At 40.6% G+C, this 21,733-nt stretch overlaps 1 protein-coding gene across 7 annotated transcripts; it reads right to left on the reverse strand.

Moving 5' to 3' along the window:
* Positions 1–235: 235 nt before the first annotated feature.
* znf512b (zinc finger protein 512B) lies at positions 236–19,251 on the reverse strand. 7 transcript variants are annotated; one of them, XM_085914448.1, is made up of 17 exons: positions 18,317–19,251; positions 16,025–16,159; positions 10,676–10,755; positions 10,405–10,533; positions 10,142–10,320; positions 9,373–9,650; positions 9,210–9,281; positions 9,008–9,142; positions 8,391–8,518; positions 7,856–7,948; positions 5,461–5,559; positions 4,831–5,088; positions 4,438–4,749; positions 4,254–4,355; positions 4,055–4,117; positions 3,746–3,940; positions 236–3,467 (listed from the first exon to the last, which is right to left on the reverse strand). In XM_085914448.1, exons 2-17 carry the CDS (start codon positions 16,155–16,157, stop codon positions 3,129–3,131), a joined length of 2,595 nt encoding a protein of 864 aa, XP_085770574.1. In that variant the 5' UTR covers positions 16,158–16,159; positions 18,317–19,251; the 3' UTR covers positions 236–3,128. The 7 variants fall into 7 exon arrangements, with proteins under 7 accessions (XP_085770574.1, XP_085770539.1, XP_085770564.1 ...); XM_085914413.1 differs by having other exon boundaries at positions 18,179–19,251; XM_085914438.1 differs by lacking the exon at positions 18,317–19,251 and adding an exon at positions 17,727–18,140.
* Between the last annotated feature and the right edge of the window lie 2,482 nt (positions 19,252–21,733).

Consider the following 21,733-nt stretch of genomic DNA (forward strand, 5'->3'; position numbering starts at 1 on the left):
ATCCACCTTGCAATACAAATCCCAGAATGCAACTGTGCGCTTCCGTTCGCCCACATGCAGCATGGGCTCCCTGAACTGTACGTTGCAGTGCCTTGCTTGAAGCCTTGAGTCTTTACCAAACATGGTCGGGCCTCAGGCTCAGACCACGTCCGTGTGAATTGAATGAATCATCTCGTTTTTTCGCAAAGGAAATTTTATTGGGGAGGCTCGATAGTTTCAAACAATATATTGATTTACACATGATAACATTTGAGTGGGGTAGTGATTAAACAATGTATGTGGCAATTACCATCCTAGCTGCAATTTGTCTTTAGGGCAGATTTCAGTGACTCATGCAAAATGTTTGATATTTATATGGCTATGTTCAAATTTACACTATGGATGATTTCCATCTTCATAAATTCCTCAGTTAATGTTGAACGACAACATTGTGCATGGGTATAACACAAAATACATACTATGAGAAAATACAAGGGCAAATTACACAAATATAATAATGGCCTTTTTTTTTCAACAAATCTTTATTAATTAATTGAGGGATAATGAACAGTTCATACAATACATTTGGGAGAAAACTGTTACCAGTCCAGACTCACAGGAGGGAGAAAGCCTCTTCTGTTAGATACAACACAGCTTTATTTCAGATATTGTTACTACTTCACCATTGTGAGCTACAACACCATCTCTTAAAACTCTCAACCAATATAATGACACCTGCGACATAAGCCGATGTCTTTTACTATTCTAAAAGTAGGTAGCGTACAAATAAAGGTGTATATTTCTGAGACGGTCTCTTGCGGAAAGTCGCCTCATTTTTAGGAAACAACAAAGGGAAGACACTTGAGTCTGCTGTTGTCCGGCAAGAAAGGTCACACCACACACAGTCCAGATCACTAGAAAGCTCAAACAACACTCGTATTTCAAGCCTATTTCATGGTATAGTAAGTGCACAAAATACTTAAACAAACACATGTACATATGCCTTGTTGTCCCATATTGAATAAGAATAAAGGACAATCCCTATGTATTTGTCACGATGTATTTAAAAAAACCAAAACAAAAAAAATCTTTCTTAGAGTAATCAAAAACGGCAAAATAACAGTGTATGCAGACAAATAAGCATACGATATATGTGGTTAAAAAAAGCGCTTTCAGAGCAAACAAACAAAGTTGGTAATTGAGGAAAAAGCCATATAATTGTGTGAAGACGTCAATATCAAAATATAAGCAAGCACACAAACTCAGCTAAATATGGTGTATTGCTTTACTCTCTAAACATGTTGCGGTTAGCGCACACGGCGTGATACATAGGCGTTTTCCATACCATAGGAAGACTGATAGTAAAGGGCGAGATAAAATACCCAAGTAAAAGCGGCGCTAAACTATCATATCGGAAAACCAAAGCTTGCCCGGAAAATGGGACGCTAATAATGACAAGTAACAAGCAATTGATTCTGTGCCAGTTCATAACACTCAACAGAAAGCATTGGATTCTTCATTTCCTGGTCATTACAAAGTTGCTAAATGTTACACACGCGCACATATTCTCGACTCGACTCTGATGGAAATGAATCAGTGCATGTCTAATAAATCTTCACCGGATAAACCTGGATAGTAGAAGGTAGTCCATCCCATCAGGAGAGAGACGGACATGCATAATCATCTCCACCTTGATTAAAAATGGAGAAACATCTGAGCTTCGCACTATAAAAAAAAAAAAAAAAGGTCAGGTGTATCAATATACGGCCTTTAGCGGACCCGCTGAGTTGTCGCGGATCGTTTAAGAAACAAGTTGGCAAGAGCGCGACTTAGATTTCTACACATGCGTCATCTACTTTTCTGGATTTCTCATTTGCTCACTTCATTAATAAAACAGTGGATTCAAGTACTATCTACGCTGCTATTCTCTGATTGCACACTTCAGTTTTTTTTGCACACATCAGATGTGGTAATTTGATAACATGGGATCAATATTTCTTTGAAAACTCAATCTAAAACTATCATTACTCGAGGTGGCAATTATGGCTTTGTGCGGTGGGTTAAAACTTCATAGTCATGCTCGACGTGATCACAGAGATGCCCATCATCCGTAAATAGATTCTAAAAGTCTGTCCCGAGAATAAAATATCTTTGTTCCTGCGTGACAGCTACTAGGTTACATAAGTACTTTCTCAGAGTGCAAAATCACAAGAGGGGAACGACAAGGGTTAAAGTGCAATGCAATATCTTTGAACATCCAGGTGTAAGTTCATATATATTATTATATGTGAATCATGATTTGCAATGTTAAAAGCTCACTCTCCTAAACCTCTACAAAAGATAGCATTTTCATTCTAATCTGATCTCTTTTAGGATAAAGTAAAAGCCAAAATACGGCTTCTTTAAAAAAAATTAAAAAAATTACCTTACTTGATTGTGCTGCAACAGTGCAACCATCTTCATAAGAATTTTTCCTTCAGTCAAATTGGCTTTGCCAGTCTGACATTAATGACAGTATTTCAAGCTTTTTCATTTTCTGTTGAAATTGATTAAATTGACACGATACAGAAAAAACAATCCCTATTAGAATTTCTGCTAATAATGAATTAATTATGAGTTTCAAAGCAGATATACCCTTCAAGTGGTACACAGACAAAATTAAACCAAATATTTTAGGGCAAAATAGCTTAAAAGTGATTTGCATCATTGGTAAAAAAAAAAAAGAAAAGAAAAAAAAAAAGTCTGATAAACATGTAACACAAAACATTCCTAACACACAATGATGGTTTTGTTAGATGTATAAATGTGACGGCATCATTGCTTGGAGTATATAGCTATATACTAAGTGTTTATGTACAGAGTAGAACTGTGAAAGAAATGTAAATGCACATGATGTTACCATGCTAGGAGAAAAATGTGTTGCTGTGAAAGGCAACATTACTGAAGTCTTTGATTTCATTTGGTGAAAATCCCGCTGAGTGCGGGAACTGAAGTGGGTGCCTTAAAAGGAGATAACTGGAATTGGGGGGGGGTTTACGTTTGTACTTTCCAGAACCTGCAGCCACAATTTTTTTTCCTCAGTGCTCGGTTCTCACAAAGTTCAATCACATCTGCTGGAGCAGCTGTTTTGTTAGCAAAATAAAAAACAGCTAGTCAGACAGCAAAAACTTTTTGGGTTTGCTTTGTCGCGCAGTGGAACCGTTGAGCTGTTGGCTCGGATCTGGATCGCTAATATCCGTAAAGTCAGGGCTATGCGCGGGGGACTGCGTTGAGTCAGAGGACGGGGTGGAGTCAATCGCTGAGTACTGATTGACGTTTGCTTCTTCAGTCTGTGTTTGGAGAGGAGCAGGGAGTCGTTCTTTGGGCTTGCGACCCCTCTTTTTGCCAGCGGTGGCACCGTTCCTCACCTCTTCTCGAATGCTGTCATAATCCAGTGCTTTATTCTTGCTGCTAGAAATCCCTTCACCGTCTGATGCACGGAACCAATTCTGACGTAATACAAACGTCGTTAGTGCTGATTAGAAGTTTTCGAATGTGGCAAAATTACGACAAGTGACGTGACAGAACACATTCGCTGGTTCCAGTAAATGCTTGGAATAAATAATATAGCGTACTACGGTGGACAAAATATCTCGAATGAAAATAAACAACAACCAAAAATTGACTGTCATCTTCAGCCTCAAGGGATTTTTAAAACAGATAGTAATTGTCCTCATGTTGATGGTTTAAAGACTGTATCCAATTGGTGTTACTTTCTGTGACCTACCTGCGAGTGTGTCTTGCTTATGTGATACTTGACTCCACTCTCTGAATTAAACTCCTTCTGACAGATCAGACACGTGTACTTTGCCAGTTCTCCACCTCCCTGCAACACATATACAACTACAAATATTACAGAGCACCTTTCAGAGCGTGTTATTGAGAAAAGGATGATGAATGATGATGATGATGAACATGACAACTGCAAAAAGAAAATGGATTCTTAACATTGAAATCTGCAACAATGAATTGTCATACATGAATATCTTTAATAGAGTATGATTACGTCAGGGAAGGTTTGGATGAGTGTTTGTACCTGGCTACAGTTGGCAAGATGGGCTTTTAGTCCAGACACACTGGAATAGACAGCCTCGCAGTTCTGAACACAACAAAAACATATCAATCAAAAGGCCACCAAAAACAACGGCATTATTTTTATAAACATAAAACTCAGACTTATTTGATTGAAGACTAGAAACAGATTTGTTGGCATGTGAAACCGAAAACACTCTTACTTCATTGGTGCAGCAGATGAAGCCATTTTCCTTGACTTGAGTCTTCCAGGTCTCGAGAAGCTCCCTGCTGAAGTTGGGAAGGCCTGGACGGGTGTAGTTTAGCTATACACAAGAAAGTGATCATTAACTGTGTTCATGGCCAGCACAGTACAGTTTTCCTCAACAATTATTTGATCTTCCTTACCCTTTTGCTGTCAGGCACCAGGTCATCCTTGATACGACGCTTGGTACCCCAATCTTTGGCGAGCTCGTCTTCTGCAATCTCCTGCAGGTGAAACACTGCCACTTGAGCTGAGCGCCGCCTCACTCTGCCACTAGGTGTCCGTTCAAAATCCTCGGGAAGGCTTTGATTTTGTGCTGCCTTTTCCTTGACTCTGTTCTTCACTTGACTGCCTTCGTCTTTAACCTTGTCCTTCTCCCGGTGCAACTGTGTTTTTACATGCCATTCGGGCTGGCTTTGCTCTCTTTTCATGGTTGAAAACTTCTCAAAGGTGACCTGGAGGAAAAGTAAGAGATGATGCAATGTAAACTAGGACATTTTTCTTCAAGAAGATGCCTGTCATGTTTGCTATATTACCCTCTCTTTGCCACTGTTGTTGTTGGTGGTGGTGGTGTCGGCCCTATTATCTTTGTTGTTGTTGGTGGTTGTCGTAGTCGACTTGATGGTTGGGGGGTGCTCAGTACGTACGTGGTAGTCCCTGCCAGCCTTGGAGCGATATGTTTTTTCACAGTGCTGGCACAAAAACCTGGCTTTCTCAGCATCAGAGAACTCACGTCCACAACGCTTCTGGTGGTACTGGTAGCCCATTAGACTGGAGAAGTGAGCTGAACAGCCCTGCACATTAACAGAAGGACAACAAGGGTGTATGAAAAATGTTGTTTATTGTTCCCAACTGCCAGCATGAAATCATGCTGTTGGCTCTCCCTTGCTCTCTGCAATCATGCTGTTGGTTCTCCCTCCCTCCCTCCCTCCCTCTCTGTTCCATTGCCATTCCATTTGGACGGAATGTAATGAGAGGGAAATATTGATACGATTTTGGCCAACGTGTATTACAAGGCAGGAAAGAAGGAATAGATTGGTAAAAAGGCCAAAAGAGAAATCACAGCTTGCATAACAAGGAGCCTAACGTGATGCAAAATCTAGAAATGGGAGGTGCAGCATTGCTGGGACTGGAAAGAATGAGAGAAACAAAAATCAATTACATACCTCACTAGGACATTTGATTCTACCCATCTGTTTAAGTATTCGGCAAAGTCGTTCTCTCTCCTCATGCTCGTCGTCCATCTGGCCTTCACTCCTCGATGACTGGGGTGGGGGAGGAGGAGTGGATACACGTCAGTGTTTCTTCAAAGTCATGAAATGTATTTTTCATTTCATGTGTTCACAATCTATGAGGATTTAATGTCTTCAAGGTGAGGCTATTTCTCATGGTCATTTATGACACCTGTCAAATCGGAGTGTTGTACCAAGCCTCCGTCAAAAGAGCAGAACAACAGATGGCAGAGCTGCCATGGAGAAAAAAAAAAGATATGCACATGACTGGAGAGAGCATTGACTTACTGGGAGAATCCCAGCAGAGAGACCTTCATGTGTTTTCTCATGTTAACATATGGCATAGGTTTTGATGAAACCATGATATAATATCCACCGCATTGTTTAAATGCTTCTATGATAAACAGCGCATTAGAAAACACACTACACATATGGTCTGCTAGATTTTGCCAAACCAAACTGCACTGACACATAAATCACAAACAGATCCACAATTCTTTTCTTTTTCTTTGATAATAATAGCTTCCTAATAACACAAGCTAGCAGTTAACCACTAACAACAACAAAGATACTTGCAGTACAGTAATCCTTCATTTATCGTAGGGGTTATGTTTCTGACCATATTGGACATTTGATCTGTTACACACTCCTTCTTCCTGGGACAGTCCACGTAGGAAATAAAAAGTTTAAGAACCAAAAAGTGCATTAGCCAAGGATTTTTCAGCCTAACTGGTCATTAACTATGTTATTTTGTAACTCGAGGTCCCACTGTATAAGTTATAAAAGATTGCATGTCACGCACTATTATAAAGTATGCCGGCCTTCCCTAAAAAAGGAAAACTCATGCAGTATGCCACGAGGTTTGCAAGTACGTCCATTCATGAAACATTCATGCTACTTTTTGAAACCCATTTGAATTATTCAGCAAAGCCCAGAGCTCTAATGCAGGACTGCTCTGATAATATCTTTAAGATGCTCTCATAGCTGTCAGACTTGAGACAGCTGCAGAAATAGTAAGTGCTTGAGGGACGTCTGCTCACTAATGAAACCTAAGATAAAAACGGGCTCCGTGGTGACTAATTAAAATGCAACATACAAAATATTGTGCAGTATAGCTTAGGAGAGTGCAAACGCTCCTGTGAATGTGCCAAGTAGGTACAGGAGTGAGCTTAGTTATTTTTTTCCCCATATCGCTAATATAAAATGATATATTTACATGTGATTAATAATTCATAAAAAATTATTTAAAAAAAAAAAGATTATTTTTAAATAATATCCTCCGTAACAGTTTTATATCTTGTCCAAAAGGTAGAAATTTTGAAACAGAAAATCTGGCCCTTCCTCAGAATCGGTAGGGGAACACTTTTATTTGTAGCCTTCTCACTACACTGATTTTTCGAAATGGTGAATCACGTACATCTGGCTATATTTTTTGACACCACTATTGATTTTTTCATCAAGTCATGTCCATCTAGGTTTGATTCCAGTGCCAATGGTCCCATTGCAGCACCTTCCCCCACAATAACTGCATCTATAATTGCCAAGTGATTGTGAATGATTATCTGTCTATGTGTGCCCTGGGATTCGCTGGCAACAGCCCGAAGACCGCTGGGACAGGCTCCAGCACGGCCACAACCCGACTGAGGAGAAGTGCTTCTGATGATTGATGGATGGCATTTCATCAGAACTGCAAGCCAAGTTAGTGAAACAATACATTGTTCTTCGCCCCCGTCCACTCCTGCCTGCCCGTCATGTTCAATGTGATTGGAAGAGACGTTGTCAAGATTGACTCAACACTTCCCACGGCACCCACAGAGTAAAAATCCGGATGTATTCTAGTGGTCAGGACAGCTTTAAGTGCAACAATAACAGTGCAGGTAATTGCATACACATGGCGTTTTTTGCCATAGAAAAGGAACAACTCCGATGCAAATTCAATGATTTGCTCCTCAGTTGAGTTTATTTAAGATAGGTTATTTATTCTAAATAAAAACTCAGACCTTTGAGGAAAAATGGATGGATGGATGGATGGATGGATGGATGGATGGATGGATGGATGGATGGATGGATGGATGGATGGATGGATGGATGGATGGATGGATGGATAAAATTTTAGATCCAGATATTGAAATTCAAGACTTTATTTTAGGCATTATCTCCAAATTCATAAATTCAATGCTTGTAAGACTTTAAAGTCCCCGCTGGAACTCTGTATAGTTGTGGTGTCAAGCAACAAATTGTCCCATCTATGTCATCGAAGGAACAAAATTTAAAATATTTACTGCATATCTAGTGGTGTTGTTGGAATTAAGTGATGACGAGTGTGTACCTTGGAGTTGTGTTCTGCCATGGTGTGGTAGTTGAGTCCTGCCTTGGATTTGAACTGTTTGTGGCACTGTTGGCACCTCAGGGCCTCTTGAAGCTGCATGGGGTCAGAAGTCAAATCAAGGCGCCATATTAAGATTTGAAATAAAAGCATATGGGTCAATCAATAAGCAGTAGTTTTGCTGTTTGTAAAAGGTTTTTTTTATTTTTTTGTTGGAAACTTTTGACACCATGTAAGTGCTTCTAAGCTGCAAATATTTTGCCAAGATCTTGCCTCAACTCTACAAGAGAAAAGAGATATCAAATTAATGTGCTATGTCACAATCATATCCAAGCTTATAATTGTTCTGACGCTAAAGTGGGAAGGGGGAACTGGTTTATTATGTTTGTTTTACTGGCTTGTATATGGAGGTATGAACTTTATTAAAATGCTACATTATTTATTGTAAAATATTTTGGGCTGACCCCCCCAGAATGATGCTCTGGGATCTCAGTTTGAGAACTTGCAAATGCAGTAACAAATGACCACATCTTCTGACCTTCTGGCAGATGTCCATGTGTTTCTTCAGGCCGTGGATTGTTTTACGGGTTACGATGGAGCAAGTGGGGCACACCACTTCCCCTCGCTCTGAAATGGCTTTCTGCCACTGAATGTCAGGAACTGTACCTAGAAAAACAAGATGTTTCTTTGGAGGTGAGCAAATCAAATATTTGTACTATTACTCTGAGGAACTGTCATCTTGCAGGTGTTTCTTCTGCTTTTGGAAGACATCTATTCCTCAGCCATAGATGGCCATGATATTGCAAATTTTGCTGCTGTGCAAGTTTGTATTTATTATTTTCCAGATCTACTTTGGACCTAAAAGCAAATTGGTTACAAAGAGTGTTTTGCTGCCTCCTACTGGTCTTTTGCAGGAAACTATACTTATTTTGTTGCATATACAGCAGCCAACATCATCATATCACATGAATAAAGTTAATAGAGACATTTGAATTGAGAATATCTAAGATATGCTCACAGTATTTGTTATTCAAGTGTTGTGTGTTAAAGTCATTCAACAGTGGCTGAGAAGCACGATTCCAGATTACATGGTTTAAAGACCTTGAGCCAAAGATGAACCCCGCCTTTGGAAAAGGTTAGACAAAAGATGTTTACCTGAACTGGTGCTGGCTGCGTGTTTAGTGAAGGACTGATTTGAAGCCGGTTTTCTGTGAGGCTCCTCGCTAAATGCACTCCTGTCTGGTCTCTTGATGCGGCTTGCCTTCAGCTTCTCCTCCACTTTAGTCATACCTGCAGCACACAAACACACACTAAGCTCGCTCTACACAGAGGTGAGCTGGATCATTTTTGTCAATACCTTTCAATCCAAACGTTCCAGAGATTGAAGGCTGCTCTCCAGTGAACTTCTTCGGTGTTTTCTGCTTCCGCCCTTGCCCAAGAAATCACATAAGGGAAAACAACAAAGGTCAACCACTTACAGTAGAAATACACGACGAATATTAAGAACGCTTGAATCCTACTGTGTTTCATTCGTTCTGGGTCTTCATCGGGATATGATGGCGGTAGGCTGCCACATTCGCTTTCACTACCCCCTGCGTCAGAGGATGTGCTTTGGGAACGCGATTGCTCAAACTGAGGCTGGGCTGATTGGGACTGGTGACTCTGCAGTGACGGCTGGCTGTGCTGTTTCCTCTCGCTCCTCTGGTGGGTCAGCTCTCCATTGTGAGAGGGGGTAGATGCCTCCAGCGTCTTTTTTACTTTGAAGAACACTGGGGATGGAGGGTTGTTATCCAAGGGCCTGAAATTGCAAACCAAGAAACGTCAGAAAATAATATGACATAACTAATATTAATAGACTTAATTACTTATGCCAGGAATTTTAAAGAAAAAATACCCAAATTTTCTTTGCAATAATATGTTCTGTGCAGATCACCTAATCAAAACAGTGTTCTGATTAAGGTTTCGTTTGCGGAATAGAAAATCCACCTGTTTTTATCCATTACAAGGGGCGGCCATTTTGCCACTTGCTGTCGACTGAAAATGACCACAGTTGCCAAGTCTCAGGTCACAACCAATTGCGGCTTAGCTTCAGAAAACTGGTGAGCAGTAACTGCCTGTGAGCAACTGTGATGTCATTTTCAGTCAACGACAAGTGGAAAAATGGCAGCCCCCTTGAGATGGATAAAAAGTGGTAAGGCGTGTGATTGGACCAGTGGGTGCACACACAAAATATTATTATAAAGAAAACTTTTAGGTCGATTTCCCCATTAAGCTTTAAATATTGCTTACCTTTTAACAGTATTGGACTTGACAGGGGTTTTCTGAACCTTATTAAGATGCTCATCCTTTGACTCCAAGCTAACCCTGTCTGGGTGATTCCAAAGCATGTGCTTCTGTAGTCGCACCTTTGTTGCAAACACTGTGTCACAATATAGACAGCAGTGGCTCTGCTTCTCAGCTACTGTGGTCTGAGGAAATAATATGGGCAATCACTTTATTGTGAACACAATAATGTTCATAGAATATTACTACGTAGGTAGAGAGAGGCTCACCCCCTGGCAGCGTTGATAGTGGTACTTTACGCCATAGATGCTGGGAAACTCTAACCAACAGCCTGAACAGGGACATTTAACTCTGGAACGGCGCTTAAATTCTTCCTTCCACTGTACTATCAAGTGGGCCTGTTTGAGGACAAGAAAGGAGAAGAAATGAATAAATGCAAAATGCAGTGTAGGATATGCAAATTTATGGAAGGCAGCCTACCCCGAGCAAATAAATGAGGACCATTTCAAATACCCACTCAGTTCAAAGAGGCCTACTCACAGGGATGCTTCTCAGTTCCTGCTCATCTGCTTTAGGACGACCTTTCCTCTTCCCCTCTGCTGTCTCATCACACACAGACGCTGGCAAAATACAAGGGAAAAATATCCTGTGTTAAAACTAGTGACTCATACAGGACGCTGAAATTTAAATAACAGAGGTGGTCAGTGGAATAAGAATAACTATTTCATTCAGTTCTAACGTGTTCTGTATGGATTCTGCAATTCTTGAATTTGATACTTCATTTGTTATGAAAAAAAAAAAAATGAAAAAAGAAAAATCAAAATATATACTGTGATGGTTTGTCTGTTCGTCCTATATTAAAAAAGGAACTAAGCAAGGACAGAAGTGGACTTTTATCTGTTCTTGTAATCGTCCCCAACCGGATCAAATATTGACTAACAGAAAAACACGCTTTGTGCTGCAGTTTTAATTTGAGAGCGCTGTCACACCAAAAAGATCAGCTATGAATTGCTAGTGCCGGTAACCTTTGACACAGTAGCACACAGAAAAACGACAACTTCAGATCCTGAGACTCTCAATGTTGCTCATGCAATGTCTGGTGGATACCTAGCCTATAGTCTTCCTGTCCATTGGGTCTTAACCCATGATTTCGACCCACATGACAATCACAGCACAATGGTTAAATATTACCAGTACTTTCTTCTCTGTTACAATTATCTCTGATAAATCAGCCCGCTTCTCCATTTTGCCTAGCGCTACAAAAAAAGGGGAGCAGTAGATTTTTGTAGGGCGAGGCGATGAACTAAGACAAGCTGAGGGAGTGCAGTCAGCAATCTTTGAGGTGGATGACTTCTTCCTTTGACCAAGCAGAATAGTAGATGACCTACATGGCAGTGCCGCAGGTACAAACTGATCCGCTCTACTGCACCACAAAATAGTGCACAATCTAACCTGATGTCAGCTTCCAAATACTGGTATGACTGCATTTTAAAGCAAAAAAAGAAAATCCGCCATATCAGATCTAGACAATGTCAAAAGGCAACACCTTTAAATGAATAACTCGTACCTGTTTGTTGTGAAAAGGGAAAAAGGACTTGGAAGGCTCCCGATGACGACCGATAATATTACGTAAAACATGTCATGTCCGCTCGTACATACTCATTGGCATGCAGTGACCGCATACACACATGCAGACTCATTTGTGGTGGCATCCAAACAGGTTCAGAGCACTCGGTGTACCTGGCAGGATTCTAAAAATAGAATCGGGATGGATTGGTTTTCTCGCTCAAAAAACTATTAAAAGATCCCCCCCCCCCACACACACACACACACACACACACACACACACACACACACACCACACAGTTGCGCTAGAATTAAACTGGGCACAAAAACAGCTCAAAGTGTTAAGACATAAACTACAAATAATCACACAAGTATGCAAAACCGTGCCGTCGTGTGCATGAATACTATCATTATTATTACGAGAGGAGCGTATTGATATTCTCCGAGCAACGGAGCAAATTTCTACTGGCTGCTAGAGTAGCAGCTGGAGGGGTGGGGGGGTGATACAGCTGTTGTGCCAAGCAGGAAATTGAGCACGCATTCCTATCTCACAAAACAAAGGTCTCGTAAAAATGAGGTCCTAATTAACGCAATGCGCTCGCGGGGAAGATGTGATCGACTTGTCATAGCGCTATCAAAAACCTCTTTGCGGCAAACTCGTTGAAATCAGTGGATCCGTTTAATGAACAGGAAAGTAAACACAGGCAGAGCATTCGGTGCGGATGAAATAGACGTCGGTTGACAAACTTAGACAGCCTCGTTGTTGCCGCTCGGGTCAAAGTCAGTCATTGTCTCTGCTGAAAGAAAGAAGGCCTGTCACATCCAAAGCTCGACTTTCGGACACAAGTCAAAGGCATGAAACAGCTGTTCATTTAATGTCAGGACACGACTTGCTCCCAGCTGTCTGAATATCTGTGCAGCTGTTGGGCCGTCCGTGTAAATTAAATCAGGGATGAGAGGAGCAGGGACGAAAACCCTCAGTAAAAAAATTTTTTGACGATTTTAAAGCTGCAACAATGCGTGGATAATTGATTCTTTGATTGTTGAAATAATCTCATCAATTTACCGTAGAACATTTCACTGATGTTGGGCGGAATCCAAGTATGTCATGTTAGGGAATGTCATGTTAGTTCAACGATTAACAAACATTAGATCGCGAAAGAGCGCAAGCCATTTTCAACAATTTGAGTTGAGAAAAATGAGAAAAAAAATTAACAGCCACATGTGTAGACTGACCGGAAGTATAGATTTGTCGAAAAATATTACATTTAAGAAATTATAACATGTGGGAGTAGGTTTCAGACCGAGGCAAATATTTTATATTTTTTCAGTTTACATGGAAATAAGAACTCAACGGCCATGGGGTCCTGGCAGCTGTCTGATGTTCTCATATAACCCCTGAGTTCTCCCAGCTACCCCTGCAATTGCTCCCCACACGCTTCCAACACACACGCAAGCGTGTCCCCACACACTCACACAACAGAAAGAGAATGCAGATTTGTTTTTCTCGGCGAGCGCTTACACAGGAGCCATTGTCTACATCAGCTCGGTCGGATTAGAACGATACTGCTGTTTGGTAGAAGCATACAAATGGCTGTGTGGAACCAAGATCCCTTATCACAACTTTCTGTCAAAGTTAACCTCTTCTGACTGGGGGTTGAAAGCAGATAAACAAAGCTTGGATGGATGGATGGATGGATGGATGGATGGATGGATGGATGGATGGATGGATGGATGGATGGATGGATGGATAAAGATGTTCAAAACACTACGAAACAAACACGGCAGGAAATACAGGTCGAATGCATGGCGTTTCATTTCTTTCAAGCACAGCTTCATTTGCTCAAATGGTTAAGGCCCGCTGATTGACAAAAGCTTTTGTGAAGAGAGCAGCACTTTGTGAGCGCACCTGTGGCTCGGTTTATAGCACATGTATCGTACGGCGCATGCTTTGAATAAAAGAGCTTGGGTTTTAGATTGCTGCCTCTTTCTCTTGTAATTCACAGTGCCTCAATGGTCTCTTCAGATCGGCACTGATTCGAAGGGCCTTCGACATCAGCTGCACACTCCACCAACCCTGGAAGCCGTATCTATTGCCAGATGCTCATTTGAGACAAGGCCAGCAGTGAATTTACTGACATTCAGTATGGAGCGCTTGAATTACTGTTCGTATTGAGTGTGTGGACAGAGGCAGATATGAACTAGCAGAGATGGAAACTAAATGCTCCTCTACTTTACACTGTCGTGACTGTTACACACTAGATGACAATATCAGACCAAAATGTCTTCCTTTTCGCTTTACGAAGCATCTGAGGCCGGAAAAAAAAAACGACCAAAAAAAAACCTGACTTAACTTGATTTCCTATGGGAACTTTTGGTTTTGAAACAACTTGGAAGTCAACCAGCACTATGGAATGGATTGCATTGGAGGTTGGAGGTTTCGTTTATGTGAGGAAAACAGGACAATAAATGCAAGCAGAGGGTGATTGGGAAACGGATGCTGTTTCAAATACGCAGGGTCAGCAGATGGCACATGAATGATGTCCTGCAGTCACTGAAGTTGGCTGTGAGCGCACACACTCACACACACACACACACACACACAACACAACAGCGTGTTTATAACATCAATAATTAAAAGCAGCAGCAGCAGCAGCTCGCCCTGCAAGTAACCACCTTCTCTAAAATCACAAATGGACTTCAGCTCGCTCTGCAAGTAACCACCTTGTCTAAAATCACAAATGGACTTCATGTCTCATTGTCAAACGTGCAATAATTGTGGTGAAATCATTGTAGAGACAAAGGGACGATAGAATGATGAAAATGCTCGACGCTAATATATGGCCATCAATGCTTTGGCACGCTTTTATTTTGAAATTATTCCCAGCAGCGTATTGCGGCCTAACGGCTAACTTGTCTTCAACAACACAATGACCTGAAACTACATTTAATCACAATTTAGGTGAGGTAAAAAATGACTTAATAACACTGAGCTAAAAAAAATAAAAAATAAAAAACTCAATTACACCGTCTCTGTATTATACAGGGCCTGTTTCCATGTTTAGGAGCTGCTCCAGCACTAGCATAGCAATGCTACCTCAGCAATGCTCAATTTAATAGGTCTATGGATGGATGAATGAATGTGCAGCACATTTAACTAAAATGAAAGCGATATAAGGAATAGTTCAATACAGACTGTTCTTGTCTCGCAAAAGAAGATTTGTAAATCTCTCAACTGCAGGTAAACACAAGTCAGCACACACACACTCACATGCACGCACACGAACATACACAGCCTCAAATGCATCATAATCCATCTTTGAGGGCAGCCTATTAACCTAAAAAATGAAGCACCGTCATTCTGTGCAGTGGTATTACAAATGTGGAGCGTGTGTGTGTGTGTGTGTGTTAGATCTAAAAGACTATTTTGTAGCAGCCAAAACAACTGGGTCATTTGAGTTTTTCAAGTCTACGTCACCCCATTAAAAAAAGTTGAGGTTGTTAAGCTTCATTCGTTACTGGACTGATACCCCGGTATAGCATATTTCTTTTTATAATCCTCCATCTCCATCCAGATGACTTGGAGCAAAACTCATTTGCAGGGATGTCTGTTATCTATTTAGCAGGCCCTTGTCCATGTTTTGCCCCTCGAAACATGGGTAATGGGGACGGTGTGTGCAGCCAGGAATATGTGGTTGGTAGCAAGATGAGCTTGTACATTTTCAAAACAACATCTTTTCAGAGTTGACAATACGGGGAAATGTAAACCTCTACAATGTGTTAAGAAGTACTTCCTGTCAGTGGATGTGTTTTATCACACAGTTCCAACATGCAATTTGGTATTATTTGGTAATTGGGCTGAGTATAAAACCCGACTTTCTAACGATTATCTACATTGAACTGTTTTTATTATCACTTCCATCGACAGAACTGCAAGTATCACACACAAAAAATATTTATACCCATCAGCAATCACCTGCCTTGGTGATTGTGACGTGGAGATGGACAAACCTGGTCCCAGACAACTGGAAATTATAAACCACCAAGGGGTGAAGCAAAACAATTTGAAATAAGTGATGTTCAATGTTGTCAAGTTGTTGTGGTGTGACAAACACAAGGAAGCATTTTGTCTTTGTCAGGGCTATCAGAGTCTATATCATGTTGTGTACAAACAATTTGTAAAATATTGTCACCACATATGCTAAAATGGAACTCTGCCTGGAATCATACCAGGAACTGACCCACACAAACAAAGCTCTCACACTTCCCAAAAAATGCGACAATAATTATTGTTTGAATTAAGTAGGACAGCTTGTCACTCACTGTGTTTGATGTTGTTTTCAAGGCATGGCACAGTTCTAACAGGCTCCTGGGGATGTCCATGCTTGGAGGTCCGTCCCCTTGGCAACACTGATGTCGAAAGCTTCCCAAGCCTAGTACCACTGGGGTTTTCCATGGCTACATTGGTTGTGAGGAGGAGGGGGGGGGGCAAGAGACAGGACGTGTTAAAAGCATTATTCCTGTTGATTGCGATAATAACATAAATTGTAGCGATAGCATTTCATGATACTGTATTCCCATAGTACGATAGACAAGAGTGCAGCCGCACTGAAGGTCATCTGATTGGAGGCAAACATCATCAGTAGTGGTAATGAGGCTATGACCTTCCATGTTTGATTTCAAAATCAATACGCTCATGACTTCACTAACTTCTTGTTCTGTCCATTAGATAAAAGGTAAAGGCAAAGCGAGGGACAAGGGTGAGAGGTTCAAAGCTCCTTATGACAGCCAATTGCATGTCTCTTGTTCAAGTACCAATACAGGCAGACATTTTTTTTTTTTTCCCCCCTTAATTGTGTTAAGAAGACCCCAGTGTGTTATTAACTGCACATTGATATCATCCGTAAGAAGATATATGTTAGCGACAAGCTGTGGGTGCTGAACCCTCCCTCATTCGCCATTGATGTGGAGGCAGTCTAATGGATGAAGGCTGACATTCGCTAATTATGCTAAGTGGGATTGATTGCGATTTCACATATTTTCTCCGAGCACACATTCCTGTCAGTCTCATAATGATTTACAACAGCACACGTAGGGTCACTCAGTGAGGTCACTCAGTGTCTGTTTATGTGCCGTGCGTCAAATGAACTGCAATTGAACCTGTTGTCACTAAGATTGTTCTGATCTGGCTTTTAATCGGAATCAATGTGTCCCATGTAAACACTGACATTGGATGGTATGATAAACAATGGCTTCTAAGTTACAAAAGGGGCAACAAGCGTGCGTATGAGTGCATACGCACGTGCACGTGGCCTCAGCCTTCAGTGAAAGGTTGTGTCACCATGGTCACTCCACTCAGAAATGTTTGCCTATGACTCTGACTTGTATCACAATGACGGAAAGAAAAAAGTAAGGAGAAGGAATGGAATGGCATACAACCCAAAAGCAGTCTATGGAGAGGATTTTCTCTTTTATGAAGCATAAGTGGAGAGATGTACAAAACAAATGCTCTGCTGAACTGATTAGACGTGAGCTCAGTGTGAGCCTCAACTATGTCATGTCTTGCTAAGAGTTTTACTCTGCAGTAGTCCAAGACAAACCGCTCCTCACAGCAGCCAGATCTCAGAGGAAAAAGAAATGGGGAAAATAGGTTGTTTCCACAAAATGTGGCAGTGAGCTGCCCATAAGTTACAGGATGAATGCTGTGATCATTATTGATTGTTTTATATAAATTGAGACAGTTTTAACTCATGCAAGAAAGCTTTCTGTTTGAGAGCTATTAGTTGTATGATGTTAGTTTGTACGTAAATTTCTTAGGCAGGATATACACAGTAGGTATTTGTGCTCAATTCCAATTCTATGCCAGTTTTACTATTTAGTTGTACACATATTCAAGTGACACATATCTAAACGGTACTGATCAAACACATTGAAAATATGATGTGTATCTGAAATTTAGCCACGTTTAGAAGAGGTCTGATTACAATGTGAACCTGATTCCAAGTGCTTATTTCAATCCATTTACGCTGCCATGCTGCAAATCAGAATCTTCATCCATGCAGTGTAAATCCGGCCTATGGGGACTCACTCCTTTGAGCGAGCCACTGAAGACCAGGCAATGAAGGGTCTGACACTTGCTCCCTTAATGCATGGCATAGATTCATTTCCTTTTGTGTGATGAAACAATACGTGCAACAAATTGAAAAAAAAAAACTTGAAATAGTTATAGTTAATTACATCATCACTACAATCGTTTAGTTTTGATCTTAAAGTGCATGAATGACAGCAGTAGATGTAAAACAGGCGAGACACTATTCGTACTCAAATCCACTCACACAATCTGTTGACAAACTGGAAACAAGTCATTTCGCCGTGCACATGGCACGCTGCCATGTTTAGTGTGTGACTCGCGAGCGCGATGAGACAGAAAGTAACACTTTTCTTGCTTCCACGAGCTCTGTGGTCAGCCACACCTACCTGAGGCGTTGGCCGCTGAACCACAGCTCAAAGCCGGCTGGCCCCAGGTCAGCTAGCCCCGCGGACGAGGAGGGGGTCCGGAGACAGGCACCGTATTGGGCGTTTATCCGCCAATGTTTTGTTACATCGCAATCCCACCTGCTGTGTGTCAAGGGCTGGTCGAAACGCTGCTGACGGGTGACTGCCGTCGTCCTGCCCCCACTTGAAACGGGGGTGAAACGAAGTAAAAAATGACAAATTGCGTGGAGGTTAAAAAAAAAAAAAAAAAAAACCACAACAATCCAGAAGATTTAGCCTGCCCGTGCCCCCTTCCTTTGAGGCATTAATATGTATTTTCCACAAGGCATCGATCCAAGCTTGCCGTTAAACACTCCAAAAATAGTCAGAAAAGATGCGTAAATCCTCGAGTCCTTGAGGAAAAATATTGGAATACCGGATGGTTTATACAGGCACTGAAGCAAAATGGCGACTTTATAACGAAGGAGGAGAAGCAGGGAAAAAAAAAATCCTTGCGCTGGTTGGATCTTAAGGGAGCCACCAAATTATAATATGGGCAGTAATTTCGACGTCTGTCGGCCACTTTGGGAGAGTGAAGCGACTGGAAGCGGAGGAAAATCAGGAGAAATGCACGGTCGCTCGCTCTTCGACCACTCCTCGACTCCTTACCTCGGGATTATTTTCGCTTTTAATACGGATATGATGTCTCCGCGCGGGTTCGTTCCTACTAATGTGTGCTGGGTCACACGCTTAAACTCAGCACGCCACCTTTGACAGTTTCAACGACACTCAAGGCAACTTGGCGTCATTGTTGTCAGAGTTGTTATTTCCATCATTATTTCCGATTCGGGGGGAGGAGGTTCATAATGGAGATTCCAGCGGGGGTAAAGTTGCTGCTGTGCCACCGGCTCTCAGGCTCTCCCGACGTTACGGCGTTTCGCGCTTGACATTAAACAGCCAGGGCTTCAAAAGCTCTGCTAACTATTTGAGATCATTAAAAAAAATAACTAATAAAATAGCACGCTTAACATTGACATGTAGCAAACCAAATCATCTAGTCCACTGTCATTTTAATCATTACATTTCGAGTTTAGCATGTGGTGGGTGCTTAGCCAATCACAGCCTTCCTTTAACCTGCGAAATCAAAATAAACCTCAGCAACATTGTACACACACGATTATAACCCGTTATCCGTAAAATAACATATTTAGTTCATGTTGTCTGGAAATAAACATTTTAGTTCATTTTAAAGAGAATGCTCAAAAGATGACTGTATTTTCCCAAGTGCTGCAGCTGTTTTTTGACATTTCCCATTTTAACTGTGCTAATAATAACGACAGTCGTTCAAGCACAGGGCGTCTCTCCCACTGTGAATCAATGAGGTCACGATGTTCGGTAATGGCAAAAAAAAAAAAAAGGATGGAGGGGTGTGTGGGGGGGGGCTTGTTTATTTCTCTGATTGGTGCCAGTCGTCATGACCTAATACTCCGATATCCTCACGAGCACCATTCGAGACTATGGCCATGGTGTCAATGTAGTTTTAAATGCAGCCGGGAGAGGGCAGGAGATGTTAAATTTTGCAAGATATTTCATTTCACGCGAGACATATAAGTATTTTATTAATTACTCACCTATAAAATATATGTTATAAAATATTGGTGCCTGACCCCAAACTAGAATATAGTACCCTGCTTTTATTTTTAATTATAGTTCATTCATTTGTATTCCTCCTGGAGACATATTTGTTCTATTTTGATTAGTTTTTTATGCATTAGTTTTCCACTAAGGGGCAGTGTTGTTTCATAAAAATAAAATCGTTAGTCGGTGCCATTAAAAATGACGTCACCGTCGCGCTTCAACCACAGTTTCTGGGCATGTTAAATTAACGCCAATCTGACAGTGTCAAAAAGTGTTATTATTCCAAAAGTTTCAATGTTTACTGTATTTAAATTACTATGCAAACACACCAGGCATAATCAACAAATGTTTCATACACTTGAGCCCATAAAGTTATATATGACTGTCAATAATTCTTCTCACTTGGCACTCAATTTACAAATATTACTGCAGCATAATATACAGTATCTACTTATCTATTGTATAAACATGCCACATCAAAATCTTTTATATGATTTATTTAAATCTCTGTGTAATGCTGCTGGTTTGTTTTGTTTTGTTTTGTTTTTTGTCGGTTCTCTATGGGTTCTCAGAATCAGTACAAAAACTTTACAAATTGATCAGGTTGCAAAACTGATGCTCCCCTGATGCTGGTTAATGACTGTCTTCACTATGTCCCATGATTTACTACTATTAAATGATTATTAAATGTCTTGGAAATTCTTTTGTACCATTCTTATGATTTATACTCAATGAAATCCCCTCTGATGCTGTGGAAGCTGTCTGAGGACCATGGCTTGAGCCTATTGGAACAGCTCCAATATATTTGGGATTATTCATAAACTTTCAATAGGGGCAAGTGTGTGACTTCCATCTAACACCAGTTTTAATGTCATTGGTTAATTCTAATGACAGCCACTCGCCCATTTTTAAGAGGGTGTCCAAACTTGTGCAACCACATTCTCAGTTTGACTTTCCCTTTTTATAAAACAACACCCCACCCTGCCTCCAGTTGAATTATTACGGTGTAGAGACTTACATCCCATATTCATTTTACATTCTTATTCCATAGCATGGGACAGTGTGTGCAGACCTTTTTTTTTTTTTTTTTTTTTTTTTTTTTTACAATATGTGATTAATTTTAATCACATCCTCCAGATGGATGCTGGTCAAAGTCTGAGTTTCTCATTCAAAATTCAGGGTTGTCAGAGATAGGCTGGCAATCCAGCTGGTCACATGTTCTGCAGGATAATGACTTAAGACAATCCTGCAGAAATAGAATACGCTTCTCCAAATGCTAGAAAAGGAAAGGTGATAAATGATAAAAAGATAAAATGTTTCAATAAAACACATCACACTCAGCAGTGACGTTGAGTAGTTATAGATCTGAGAACGGAAAAATGCTAACGTCATCTTTGCAAAGACCAAGAGTGCTGATTATAGTGATACAGCAACATATAGAAGCCTAAATCTGATTAGAAAAAAAAAAAAGAAGAAATCTGACATATACATTACTGCTGGGCAGATGAAAATAATGGCTGTTGAAAACAAATGAATACAATTTCATGTTGGTTTTAAATATATGTAATGTATTCATAATGTAAATGTAGGTCAGGTCAGTGCTGCCTACCACTGCACTGTCCAACCTAAATTGAAGAATTCAATCAATCCTCTTCTTCATGTTAAGGGTATCAAGATTTGCTCAAATAATGGCACAGAAAAGAAATCAAGGGATTTTTTACAATAAATAAAATAAGCAATTAAGTGTGAATTTACAAAAATGTGATTAATCACAATTACATATTTTAATCCCTTGACAGCACCAATAAAAACATTTCACAATAAAAGAGGAGTGAGGAACAGGTGACCGGCATTTGTTTGAGGGAGTCAAAAATTCTTAAACTTGAGTAGTTTATGTTAAAAAAAAAAGTCATCTTTTAT

This window comes from Syngnathus leptorhynchus, chromosome 1 (assembly GCF_054491065.1).
Source record: "Syngnathus leptorhynchus isolate UIUO chromosome 1, UIUO_Slep, whole genome shotgun sequence".
Taxonomy (NCBI): domain Eukaryota; kingdom Metazoa; phylum Chordata; class Actinopteri; order Syngnathiformes; family Syngnathidae; genus Syngnathus; species Syngnathus leptorhynchus.

Coding starts and splice junctions, on each gene's coding strand:
- znf512b (XM_085914448.1), bottom strand. CDS start 16,157: ATGGAAAACCCCAGTGGTACTAGGCTTGGGAAGCTTTCGACATCAGTG. Junction 8,519..9,007: donor CGCAGCCAGCACCAGTTCAG/GTAAACATCTTT, acceptor TTGTTTTTCTAG/GTACAGTTCCTGACATTCAG. Junction 5,560..7,855: donor TGGCAGAACACAACTCCAAG/GTACACACTCGT, acceptor CCCCCACCCCAG/TCATCGAGGAGTGAAGGCCA.